At 51.0% G+C, this 13,480-nt stretch overlaps 1 protein-coding gene across 1 annotated transcript in view; it reads right to left on the reverse strand.

Moving 5' to 3' along the window:
- The window catches only part of LOC106592866 (ankyrin-2), a 159,241-nt gene that overhangs the window by 38,148 nt on the left and 107,613 nt on the right, over positions 1-13,480 (reverse strand). Inside the window, 8 exon segments of the mRNA XM_045723110.1 lie at positions 555-695; positions 1,150-1,281; positions 1,524-1,601; positions 2,689-3,818; positions 3,901-4,415; positions 4,684-7,514; positions 11,426-12,037; positions 12,124-12,906. Coding sequence (XP_045579066.1) covers positions 555-695; positions 1,150-1,281; positions 1,524-1,601; positions 2,689-3,818; positions 3,901-4,415; positions 4,684-7,514; positions 11,426-12,037; positions 12,124-12,906 — 6,222 coding nt within the window.

Genomic DNA, 13,480 nt, shown 5'->3' on the forward strand with positions numbered 1-13,480 from the left:
ATTCACACCCTTGCTTCATTACAGCTAGTTAGATGTGCAACCACTGACTAACTATAGCTAGGGGAATATCTCTAGTCTAGCAATAGATACTGTTGATTTGGCTGGATATCATCATTTAATAAGATGGCCAATGGTTAGCTAGGTAGCTAGGATACATCAGACAGCTAACCATTTACAGTAACAGCAGTTCATTCATTAAGTCAATGCACATTAAATCTTATACAGAAATGGTACTTTATCTTGGCACTGTGGCACGGTATGGTCAGCTATTAATCAGTTCATTCATAGATAATAGATCAGTCGGGTTAGAAGGGTGAACTCTTACTTTGAAAGGACAGTAAATCTTGGCTGTGAACTTAACCAATGACAAGCATTCCACATTTAACCTAACCCAGATGTGAAAATCGAAAAATCAAGTTGTTATTTTTTGTTTTATATGCAAAAACGATAAACAAGTCATTTTTTTCTATTTCTATTTCGAATCAAAAACAAACCAATAAGCCGTTTTCACGATCCAGGTCTCCTCTATCTCTGTAATGTAACTGGTCCAGTACCTTCACTCTGGTCCAGAGTCTTCTCTATCTCTGCGTAGGTCCTGGACGTCTGCTCCTGCGCTGACTTGTTCATCTGGGTCTCTATCAGGTGGACGATGTCCATCCGGTTGATCTTCGTCAGCCTCTTTATCAGGCTGTCCTCTGCTGGACAAAATATAAGACCTAATATTAGTTCATTAATATTAATAATAATAATAATAAATAATCATTACCTTTTTCACTTCTATAGCACTTTTCATTAAACAAAATAATCTTGCTTTAAACCATCAACAAAAAAACAGACAAGAAAAAAGACAATCGATTCAAGAAGACATATTTATCATCCATAAATAGCAAACATCTGTTTTTGCTTTGTCATTATGGGGTATTGTGTTTAGATTGAGGAGAAAAAAAACGAACAATTTAAATCCATTTTAGAATAAGGCTGTAACATATATTTAGCATTCATAAATAGATGGATGGTTTCCATGGATGAGTCCACACCTGAGTGCCAAAATGGCACCCTATTCCCTATATAGTGCACTGCTCTGGACAAAAGTAGGACACAGACCAGTGAGGCCCAGTAGAACAGATGGTGTCATCAGGACAGATATACCAGTGGCGTGTTTTCCCTCTCTCTCAGCCCAGCGCTGCAGCAGGGCGTGGCTCTGCTCCTGTAAGGAGTTAGGGTTCTCTGTCCTCACTTCCTGAATCTCATCCTCGTTGAACTCCAGCTCCCTCGCCAGCTCTGAGACACACGGGGGCACACACACACACACACACACACACACACACACACACACACACACACACACACACACACACACACACACACACACACACACACACACACACACACTGAGGTGGCGTCCTAAACAGTATCCTTATTCCCTACATGGTGGACGACATTTGACCAGTGTTCTCCACAGCTTTTTACTCCTATTTCATACACACCTTCTACACCAGGTAAACACCACCTGGATAACTTACCTGTCCAGCTGAACCCCAGCAGGTCTGCAATGATAGCCAACGTCTCCTCTTTCCTGTCTGCATCGTCGTGCCAATCCACTACAAACACCACCACGGCCAGAGGTTACACACAGGTCATCACAGCTCAACAGCAGCACAGTAACAACATTATGGCTACGTCCCAAATGGCATCATATTCCTTATAGGGTGCACTACTTTCGACCATAGGGCCAATAGGGAATAGGGTGCACTACTTTAGACCATAGGGCCCATAGGGAATAGGGATGCACTACTTTAGACCGTAGGGAATAGGGTGCACTACTTTAGACCATAGGGCACATAGGGAATAGGGTGCACTACTTTAGACCATAGGGTCCATAGGGAATAGGGTGCCATTTTGGGCCGTAGGCCATAACTCTCCAGAGATCATGTTGATTATGGGATGTTTTCTAGGTTCTTGGAAGGTACAGATACATTTCACTAGGTCATGTAACTGGCCTCTATGTTATAGGCTGTGGAGGTAATGGTGCTGATGACGGGTGAAGTATGGAGCAGGGCTGATGTTCATACTGATCCATACTGTTGATGACAATACCTGCTCTACTCGGACCACCATGACAGTGTATTTGTAGTCGATTAGAACTTAAACAATGGAAAGAATGTGGCATTCCAAACTCAGTGTGGGGATTAGTATAAGGAGTTTCAGTAATGCAGTAGTCTATTAGATGTCCTGAAGTTAATCACGATGGGCATTCCAAGAGTTTTCTCCTAACACATCTAGATCAGTCAATCTTGAGATTTCATGTACACATGCGTAGACAATAGACACTAGACAATCGTCAATAGACAATAGTCAATAGACACAGACATTTATATGGAAAAGAAACAACACAACACAGCACAGGACAAGACAACACAGCACAGGACAAGACAGCACAGCACAGGACAAGACAACACAGCACAGGACAACACAGCACAGGACAAGACAACACAGCACAGGACAAGACAACACAGCACAGGACAAGACAACACAGCACAGCACAGGACAAGACAACACAGCACAGCACAAAATGACAAAACAAGACACACAACAGAAAAGTGACAGATGATTGGTCTTGAATAAGACAAAGAAAGGTCTTCCAAGTAGCAGAGAAAGAGAGGAAAGGAAGTGGCAGATTTTTGGTACCTTGCTGCAGCTCCGGGGTCCGATCAGCCCAGATTCGCTGCATCTGAGTCTCCACTGAGTCTTCCCAGATGGGTCTCGACTCAAACACCTCCCCCGTCACCGAGGAAGCTCGAACCCGTGTCTGAGTCGACAAAGCCCTCGTGTCTGGGGCAGATCTGCGAGGCGTTGGTCTGTCATACTTGAAGATAACAGAATCTGGACTGTTGTGATCACCGCTGCTACTGATGTCGTCGACATCCAGAGAGGATCGGAGGGAAGGGTCTCGTATGTCAGAGCCCTGGTCTCTGTCGGGCTGGAAAGAGGAGGAGGAGTGGGCTGTGGGTTTGTGTTTGCCCATGACAGGGAGTCTGGAGGTGAGAGGTTTGGATTTAGTTGTAGGATGGTCGCTGTCGGAGTGACTCCTGCTGTCTTTGTCAGTTAAGATTTTCTTCCCGGCTTCAAAATCCTCCTCGGACCTCGTCCTCCGGTCCTGAACAAGAGATTCCTCCACTGTTGATTTCTGCTCAAGGCCCAGGTCTGATTTCACTGAACCAGCTTTGATGGGTATCTTTGATTTGAAACCGCTTTCAACCTTAGCCACAGTGTCTGCTGAGGTGTAGGACATTGCCAGGACACTAGGGGATGCCACTGAGATGTCAGACCCTGCCAGGACACTAGTGGGTGCCACTGAGGTGTCAGACCCTACTGAGGTGTCATACCCTTGAAGGACACTAGGGGGCACCACTGAGGTTTCAGACCCTGCTGAGGTGTCATACCCGTGTAGGACACTAGGGGGCGCCACCGAGTCATTATAGCCAGCGGGCATCTCAATGATAGAGCACTGCTCCTCTTCCTCTTCTTCTTCATCCTCAAGGGATGAGTCTGATGACTGGTGGACCTGTTCAGAGTACACAGAGCGGGTGACAGTAGTAGCGGTGGTAAACATCTGGAGGTCAGCTATAGTCGGGTCTGGAGAACCTACCTCTAAGAAGCTTCCCATCTTAGCTTCTAGCAGGGGGAACGTTTCAGCTTTTGGCTCCATTTTGATGGAGCTCCTGGGTTTGGCCACTGGTTTCCCCCCTCTGATCAGCCTCAGGTAATGGTATAGTCTGGAAGGAGGAGTCAGAATCATCTTTGGTTTGGTCCACCTCCTGGAGGTGTAGATCAGCAACGGCAACAGTCTGTTCTGTTCTGAAAACATTGGGGCCAGCGTAATCTCCAGTGTCCTCGAACATGACCTGGTCAACTGGGTGTTCTCCTATGTGAAAGAAGGCAAAGCCCTCGCCCTCCTCTTCAACGCTCCTCCTTGTCATGTCGATAGCGCCCCCTCTGGTCATCTCAAAGAACTTCCCTTCCTGGAACTGGAAGGGGTTGGGGGTGCCCCCCTCGGTTGGTGTGCGACCCGGTGTGGTGTCAGGTGTACGGCGGTCTTCCACGAGACCCATAATCCTTCGTTCCTCCACCTCCACACGTGCGTCGAAGGCTTCGTCGTCATTGTCACCCTCGTTGTCGTCTGGCATGGCACTCCATGGGACCAGCTCTCCCTGAACAGGCATGTCTTTGGGATGCATTTCCAACATGGCTGCCTTACCATCCGCATCCTCCACCTCCTTGAAGCTTTCATCACTGGTGCATAACTCCTCTGGTTTGACTGACAGACTTTCACCAGACTGACTGACACTCAACTGTGACTGATCCATCTCCTCCTCGTGGGCTTGCATAGCTGATATTACATCTATCTCCTCTTTCTGCTCAGTACGTTCACTGACATTTTCACTGATATTCTCTGTGGTATAGTGTTCTTTTTCAGTGCTTAGTGAACGATATTCGAGGTGCTCAGAAACCTGTCTTCCTGATGGTGAATGCCCTGAGGCACTGTATGCTAGGTGAGCGTCACAGTCAACTGAACTATCCAACTCAGTTACTGCACCAGGGACTGAGGGGTTGGATTTCAGCCACAGTTTCAATTTCAGACTGAAGTGTATCGGTGTCGATTTTGGACTCAGTTGATTTTGCCTCCCTGTCCATCAGGTCAACGATCGACTGACATTCTTCATAATCCTCAGAGTCTGATAACACAGAGCCATCTGAGGGTTTCCCGTCTGTCTTCGTTTTGACGTCCTGCTCCATCTCCTCAAAGGTTTTGATCTTGGCGGCCATTTTGAACATCTCCTCCTCTGGTGTGAACTGTCTCTGGCCGGTCTCGCTACCCTCTGCATCCACGTCGTCCATATCATCCTCAGGGTTTGAGCTCAGATTTATGGGCATGGAGAGCCACTCAGGATCTCCCCCCTTCAATGGGAGGGGACCCTCGCACTCACCATCCATTTGATAGGTCCGTTTGGAGTAATCCTCATTCTCAATGTTGCTGACGTGCTCCTCACCGAGACAAGCTCTAAGCTGAGAGAAGTAGTCTTCATAAACAGCTGTCTTCTTTGTCGCCTGAAAGCCTGTGTCTTGTTTCGGTTCAGTGGGGCTGCTCTCCAGTGAGTCAAGGCAGGGGGAGTCCCCGGTTGAGCTTGGCTCTATAGAGTCAGGGGACTTCCTGGAGGAACCTTCATCCATGACAGGACTGGTCTCCAGAGAATCCCCATGGGAGAGTCGTCTCTCTGGGTGGCCCAGGGCCAAAGGAAAGAGGACCTCTAAGTCTGCAGGTCTGAGGGCCTGATCCACACTGTCTGGGCTGTGCACCACTCCATGATCAGCTGAATCCCTTTCATGGAGCTCTGGTGCGACCCAACTAGATTCAGGAGCAATTCTGTCTGCTGAAATTGAGTCTTGCATGTTTAGGTTTGAGTATGAAAGTTCTATAGTTTTGTGGTACGATGGTTTTATCTCTAAATCATCCCAGTCCTCTAAGATGGGTCTTGTCTCAACAGGGACCTGGTCGTCCTCTTCAGAGGCTTGAGCGGGGAGCACTGAATCAAACGTTCTTTGAAGGTCAAAGGTCACCTTCTTTGAGTCTCTTGAACGTATTACTGTAGTAGCTGAACTTTCTGATGCTTCACCCCCAGCTGAACAACTCTGCATGAAGTCTTTATCACTGTAGATGACATCGTCCTCCATGGCTCCTACTTGCACTACATTAACAACATCTCGTTCTGTCACTTTATCTGCTGCGGACCGGTCTGCCTGCTCAGTGGAGAACGTGTTGGTTTCCCTTTTGCTGTCCCGTGTAATCACAACCTGTTCAAATCTCTCTTGTACGATGTCATCCTCCGGTACACCACTGAGATCTACAGGTCTGTCTTCTAGGTACTGTTTTAAATCTCCATTGAGGAGTGCCTCCATGCCTGACGTATCTTTAACTCCTACAGCTGGTCTGGGGGATATCTTCCTTTCGATCATGACTTCTTGTAACATCGGTTCCTGAACTGGGTTCAAGATTATCGATTCGGCACCCCGAGCGCCACCATCATCCATGTCTTGCACTTTCCACCAGTCTTCTTTTTCTGTCTCTGTATCTTCTATAGACATGTCCACCTCCTTTCTGGAGAAAATAAGTGATTGTTGCTTGTCATCCCTGGTCAGGACGGTCTGTTTGAAACTCTGTTGTTGGACGATGTCATCCTTTGGTGAACCACTGATTACCATACATCTCTGTTCTAAGTAGTGATCAATATCTTCCCTGAGGAGTGACTCCATTCCTGACATATCTCTCACCTCTGTAACCGGTCTGGGGGAGGTTTTCCTTTCCATCCTGACTTCTTGTAACATTGGTTCCTGAACTGTCATCACTTCAGCGCCACAGACAGGTGATGGTCTCTGTTCTAGGTAGTGATCCATATCTCCCCTGAGGAGTGACTCCATCCCTGACATATCTCTCACCACTGTAACCGGTCTGGGGGAGGTCTTCCGTTGGATCATGACTTCTTGTAACAGCGGTTCCCGAACAGGGGATGGAGTCACTGATTTGGTTTCTACAACTAAATCTTCAGTTTCCGGAAAGATTTCTTCATCACCATGAATCACGTCTCCTAGTACTTTCATCCCATCCATTCTCTCTGTCTCTTTATAAACTGTGGGCAGGTCAACCTCCTGAGTGGGGAATGTGAGTGGGCTCATCTGTGGGGTGTCTGCCAATCCTTCGTGTTTCTCACTCTCCCCCATGCTTGAATGGGGAGTCCTGGTTCCTATGCTAGTCCCGGGAGAGTCCGCTGCACCTTCGTGCTTCAGACTCACAGGGCTTTCATTCCCCACCAGGTTCTCAGCCTTAGTGAATAACTCATCCCGCCTGTCGTCATGCATACAGGGGTTGAACATGAAGGTTGGGGTGTCGTTCGGGTGGTCTGGTGGGAGCTCCTCCTCAGCTGCTTCAGCCTGGGGGTGGTTGTCGTCCCCTGTGAACGAGGTCTGTCTGAACAGCTGGTACTCTGGACTGTCCTCCAGCTCGGCCTTGATGTCAGCGCTAAAATCCTCAGAGGGTTTCCTGTCCGGGCTGATCTGCATCTCTATAGAAGACTTCCTGTCTGGTCCCATCTCTGGTTCCTCCAGCTGCATCATCTCTATAGAAGACCTCCTGTCTAGTCCCATCTCTGGCTCCTCCAGCTGCATCATCTCTGGGCTGCTCCATCCGTCCTCTGGTAGAGCCCTGTCTAGAGGCATCCCTCCATACTCTGGTAGAGCCCTATCTAGGATGATCCCTCCGTCCTCTGGTAGAGCCCTGTCTAGAAGGTTTCCTCCGTCCTCTGGTAGAGCCCCGTCTAGGAGAATCCCTCCATCCTCTGGTAGAGCCCTATCTAGGAGGATCCCTTCGTCCTCTGGTAGAGACCTGTCTAGGAGGATCCCTCCATCCTCTGGTTGAGCCCTGTCTAGGAGGATCCCTCCGTTCTCTGGTTGAGCCCTGTCTAGGAGGATCCCTCCGTCCTCTGTTTGAGCCCTGTCTAGGAGGATCCCTCCGTCCTCTGGTAGAGCCCTGTCTAGGATGATCCCTCCGTCCTCTGGTAGAGCCCTGTCTAAGATGATCCCTCCGTCCTCTGGTAGAGCCCTTTCTAGGAGGATCCCTCCGTCCTCTGGTAGAGCCCTGTCTAGGAGAATCCCTCCATCCTCTAGTAGAGCCCTGTCTAGGGTGATCCCTCCATCCTCTGGTAGAGCCCTGTCTAGGAGGATCCTTCCATCTTCTGGTAGAGCCCTGTCTAGGATGATCCCTCTGTCCCCTGGTAGAGCCCTGTCTAGGAGAAACCCTCCATCTTCTGGTAGAGCCCTGTCTAGGATGATCCCTCCGTCCTCTGGTAGAGCCCTGTCTAAGATGATCCCTCCGTCCTCTGGTAGAGCCCTGTCTAGGAGGATACCTCCATCCTCTGGTAGAGCCCTGTCTAGGATGATCCCTCCATCCTCTTGTAGAGCCCTGTCTAGGACGATCCTTCCATCTTCTGGTAGAGCCCTGTCTAGGAGGATACCTCCGTCCTCTGGTAGAGCCCTGTCTAGGGGAATCCCTCCATCCTCTAGTAGAGCCCTGTCTAGGGTGATCCCTCCATCCTCTGGTAGAGCCCTGTCTAGGATGATCCCTCTGTCCCCTGGTAGAGCCCTGTCTAGGAGAAACCCTCCATCTTCTGGTAGAGCACTGTCTAGAGGGATCCCTCCGTCCTCTGGTAGAGCCCTGTCTAGGAGGATCCCTCCTTCCTCTGGTAGAGCCCTGTCTATGAGGATCCCTCTGTCCTCTAGTAGAGCCCTGTCTAGGAGGATCCCTCCGTCTTCTGTTGGAGCCCTGTCTAGGAGGATCCCTCCATCCTCTGGTAGAGACCTGTCTAGGAGGATCCTTCCATCCTCTGGTAGATCCCTGTCTAGGATGATTCCTCCGCCCTCTGGTAGAGCCCTGTCTTGGAGGATCCCTCTGTCCTCTGGTAGAGCCCTGTCTAGGATGATCCCTCCGTCCTCTGGTAGAGCCCTGTCTAGGAGGATTCCTCTGTCCTCTGGTAGAGCCCTGTCTAGGAGGATCCCTCCGTCCTCTGGTAGAGCCTTGTCTAGGAGAATCCCTCCATCCTCTGGTAGAGCCCTGTCTAGAGGGATCCCTCCATCTTCTGGTAGAGCTCTGTTTAGGAGGATCCCTCCGTCCTCTGGTTGAGCCCTGTCTAGGAGGATACCTCCGTCCTCTAGTTGAGCCCTGTCTAGGAGGATCCCTCCGTCCTCTGGTTGAGCCCTGTCTAGGATGATCCCTCCGTCCTCTGGTAGAGCCCTGTCTAGGATGATCCCTCCTTCCTCTGTTGGAGCCCTGTCTAGGAGGATCCCTCCATCCTCTGGTAGAGACCTGTCTAGGAGGATCCTTCCATCCTCTGGTAGATCCCTGTCTAGGATGATTCCTCCGTCCTCTGGTAGAGCCCTGTCTTGGAGGATCCCTCTGTCCTCTGGTAGAGCCCTGTCTAGGATGATCCCTCCGTCCTCTGGTAGAGCCCTGTCTAGGAGGATTCCTCTGTCCTCTGGTAGAGCCCTGTCTAGGAGGATCCCTCCGTCCTCTGGTAGAGCCGTGTCTAGGAGAATCCCTCCATCCTCTGGTAGAGCCCTGTCTAGAGGGATCCCTCCATCTTCTGGTAGAGCTCTGTTTAGGAGGATCCCTCCGTCCTCTGGTTGAGCCCTGTCTAGGAGGATACCTCCGTCCTCTAGTTGAGCCCTGTCTAGGAGGATCCCTCCGTCCTCTGGTTGAGCCCTGTCTAGGATGATCCCTCCGTCCTCTGGTAGAGCCCTGTCTAGGATGATCCCTCCTTCCTCTGATTGAGCCCTGTCTAGGAGGATTCCTCTGTCCTCCGGTAGAGCCCTGTCTAGGAGGATCCCTCTGTCCTCTGGTAGAGCCCTGTCTAGGACCTGTCTGCGATTCCTCCCTCGGTAGAGCCCTGTCTAGGAGGATCTTTCCGTCTTCTGGTAGAGCCCTGTCTAGGATGATCCCTCTGTCCCCTCGTAGAGCCCTGTCTAGGAGAAACCCTCCATCTTCTGGTAGAGCACTGTCTAGAGGGATTCCTCTGTCCCCTGGTAGAGCCTTGTCTAGGAGAATCCCTCCATCCTCTGGTTGAGCCCTGTCTAGGAGGATACCTCCGTCCTTTGGTAGAGCCCTGTCTAGGATGATCCCTCCGTCCTCTGGTAGAGCCTTGTCTAGGAGGATTCCTCTCTCCTCCGGTAGAGCCCTGTCTAGAGGGACCCCTCTTAGACTAGGAGGATCCCTCTGTCCTCTGGTTGAGCCCTGTCTAGGAGTATCCCTCCGTCCTCTGGTTGAGCCCTGTCTAGGATGATCCCTCCGTCCTCTGGTAGAGCCCTGTCTAGGATGATCCCTCCTTCCTCTGATTGAGCCCTGTCTAGGAGGATACCTCCGTCCTCTGGTAGAGCCCTGTCTAGGAGGATTCCTCTGTCCTCCGGTAGAGCCCTGTCTAGGAGGATCCCTCTGTCCTCTGGTAGAGCCCTGTCTAGGAGAATCCCTCCATCCTCTGGTTGAGCCCTGTCTAGGACGATTCCTCCGTCCTCTGGTAGAGCCCTGTCTACGATGATCCCTCCGTCTTCTGGTAGAGCCCTGTCTAGGATGATCACTCTGTCCCCTCGTAGAGCCCTGTCTAGAGAAACCCTCCATCTTCTGGTAGAGCACTGTCTAGAGGGATTCCTCTGTCCCCTGGTAGAGCCTTGTCTAGGAGAATCCCTCCATCCTCTGGTTGAGCCCTGTCTAGGAGGATACCTCCGTCCTTTGGTAGAGCCCTGTCTACGATGATCCCTCCGTCCTCTGGTAGAGCCCTGTCTAGGAGGATTCCTCTGTCCTCCGGTAGAGCCCTGTCTAGAGGGATCCCTCCATCTTCTGGTAGAGCCCTGTCTAGGAGGATCCCTCCGTCCTCTGGTTGAGCCCTGTCTAGGAGGACCCCTCCGTCCTCTGGTTGAGCCCTGTCTAGGAGGACCCCTCCGTCCTCTGGTTGAGCCCTGTCTAGGATGATCCCTCCGTCCTCTGGTAGAGCCCTGTCTAGGATGATCCCTCCTTCCTCTAGTTGAGCCCTGTCTAGGAGGATACCTCCGTCCTCTGGTAGAGCCCTGTCTAGGAGGATTCCTCTGTCCTCCGTGCGTCGTAGAGCCCTGTCTAGGAGAATCCCTCCATCCTCTGGTAGAGTCCTATCGAGAGGGATCCCTCCGTTCTCTGGTAGAGCCTTGTCTAGGAGAATCCCTCCGTCCTCTGGTAGAGCCCTGTCTAGACGGATCACTCCATCTTCTGGTAGAGCTCTGTTTAGGAGGATCCCTCCATCCTCTGGTTGAGCCCTTTCTAGGAGGATACCGCCATCCTTTGGTAGAGCCCTGTCTAAGATGATCCCTCCTTCCTCTGGTAGAGCCCTGTATAGAGGGATTCCTCTGTCCTCTGGTAGAGCCCTGTCTAGGAGAATCCCTCCATCCTCTGGTAGAGCCCTGTCTAGGAGGATACCTCCGTCCTTTGGTAGAGCCCTGTCTAGGATGATCCCTCCGTCCTCTGGTAGAGCCCTGTCTAGGAGGATCTCTCTGTCCTCTGGTAGAGCCCTGTCTAGGATGATCCCTCCGTCCTCTGGTAGAGCCCTGTCTAGAGGGATCCCTCTGTCCTCTGGTTGTATTCTATTGATGTTAGTCACTGACTCCTGCAACTGAACCATAACATGAGTTATTTCAGAGTCTTCAGAGTGGTCTCTTACTAAGATCAGGTGTGGTTCATCATCCGCCCCTTTGTAGTCGAGGGCCAGGACATCACTCTGCGAGCAGAGGATTGTGGAAGTTGGAGTTTCTGATGGTGGATGCTCTGTGGGACTGGGTTCAGCTCTGTAGGTCTCACTGTAGATCACTGCCTCGGAGCCCGATGTGGAGGTTGTTGATGACGTCATGGCTTTGTGCTCGAAGAGCCCCGTTTTGTTCTTGGAAGGATCCTGGCCAGTCTGGAATGCCTTCATCAGCTCCCGGACAGACATTGTCTCCTCCAGCCTCTCCGTCTGAGACCGGGGGGATTTCGGAGATCTGGGAAGCTTGGGAAGATCTGGCATCTGGGGCTCACCCGTCTCCTTAGTGATGGTGATGAAAGTTGTATTCTGAGGGACTGGCGCCTGCGCAGGCTTTCGCTTACGGCCATCCTCCCCCTCTTCCTCTTCCTCAACCTTCTTTTGCAGAGCTCTCACTCTGTCCTTTATGGAACCGATTGGGGTTTCCACGACCAGGGGCGACACTGGGGGCTCCATGGCTGGGGTTGGTCCAGAAGGCCCAGACCAAGTCTCAGACCCAGACCCGAGCCCAGACACCCCCAGTACGACATCCCAATCCAGGGTTGCAGACGGTTTTAACTCAGTCCCGGGCTCCACTCCAGGTCCAGACCCAGACACCACTACAGGCTCAGACCCAGACACCACTCCAGGCTCAGACCCAGACACCACTCCAGGTCCAGACCCAGACACCACTCCAGGTCCAGACCCAGACACCACTCCAGGCTCAGACCCAGACACCACTCCAGGCATAGACCAGGGAACCACTACAGGCTCAGACCCGGGAACCACTCCCGGCCTCGGCTCCCCAGAACAACATCTCCATCAAGGGACTCCTCAGAGCTCATCCTTTCCAGCTCACCCTCGGAACTGCTGCATCCAGAACGTTCCCTGTCCCTCAACTTCTTCCTGATTGGCTTTTTGATCTCAGGAGGATGGCGTTTGCCTTCCCGCTTCAGAACGACCTCATCTAATCTCTCCTGGACTATGCTGTCCTGCAGTGGGCAACTGGTTACGCCAGATGTCTCTTCTAGGTGCTGGTTCATGCCTCCACTGAGGTGAGATACCGTACCTGACATATCTCTAACCTCTTTGGTTATTGTGGAAGAAGTCTTCCTCTGAATGCTAACTTCTTGTAGTACCGGCTCCTGAACATCAGAGGGAGTCATGGCTTTGGCTTTAGTCTGAGAGAGAAGAACCCACTCCTCGTCCTCCATTTTGGACATCTGCAGTACCTTCTCTTTGTTGTTTGTGAATCCAGTATCTCCCCCTCGTAAAATATCTCCAACCTTCTCCAGATCCTCTTTCACCTGTTCCATGATCTCAAACGGCTCCCCGGGTTCCTCCTCCATCCCTGTCCTTCCTCCTCTTCCTCCTCCCCCTCTTCCTCTATCCGAAGAGCTTGGGTGTTCAGTTTGCGCTGTCGTCAAGATGGCGGACATCTTGATGAGGTCGTGTTTCATATCGGAGACCTCTGAGAGGAGGTCAGGGCTGGCCAGCATGGCTGGGTCTAGCACCTGATTGGTCGGCAGCGTGTAAGTCTCTGTCGACTCCGTCTCGTCGTCTTCCATTTTGAGAAAAAGGAGGAAACCAAACCAAAGGTGTAAAGAACATAAGGGGTGGATGGAGTGAAGGGGAAGAGAAGACATCGGAAAACCGTGGTCAGGGCAGAACATATCACAGTATATCTTCTGTTCAAAACAGGCAAAAGGGAAAGCAGCTTGACGACGGAAGAGGAGTGGTGAGTTCTCCAGAGGAGGGGGGGGGGGGTAGGGGAGGAGGGGAGGAGGGCAGCAACAGCAGAAGCGAAGCAAACAGAAGAGAAATAGAACAGGACGGAGGAAAGATATGGGCAAGAAATAACCTGTCGATACATATTGGTGTGTTTGACTGCACATTCATAGACATGACACAGGAAGTTGTCTAAACACAACAGGAAGTAGTCTAAACACAACAGGGAAGTAGTCTAAACACAACAGAAAGGTATAGAAATAAAAATGGCGAGCAACCTGAATACTAGGGTTGGGGTTAATTCCATTTATATTCTAGTCAAATCAGGAAGTACACTGAAAATGTGGAATTTCAATTGTGCTTAACTTTCTGAATTGACTGTTTGAATTGAAATGGAATTGACCCCA

Source organism: Salmo salar, chromosome ssa08 (assembly GCF_905237065.1).
Source record: "Salmo salar chromosome ssa08, Ssal_v3.1, whole genome shotgun sequence".
NCBI classification, from domain to species: domain Eukaryota; kingdom Metazoa; phylum Chordata; class Actinopteri; order Salmoniformes; family Salmonidae; genus Salmo; species Salmo salar.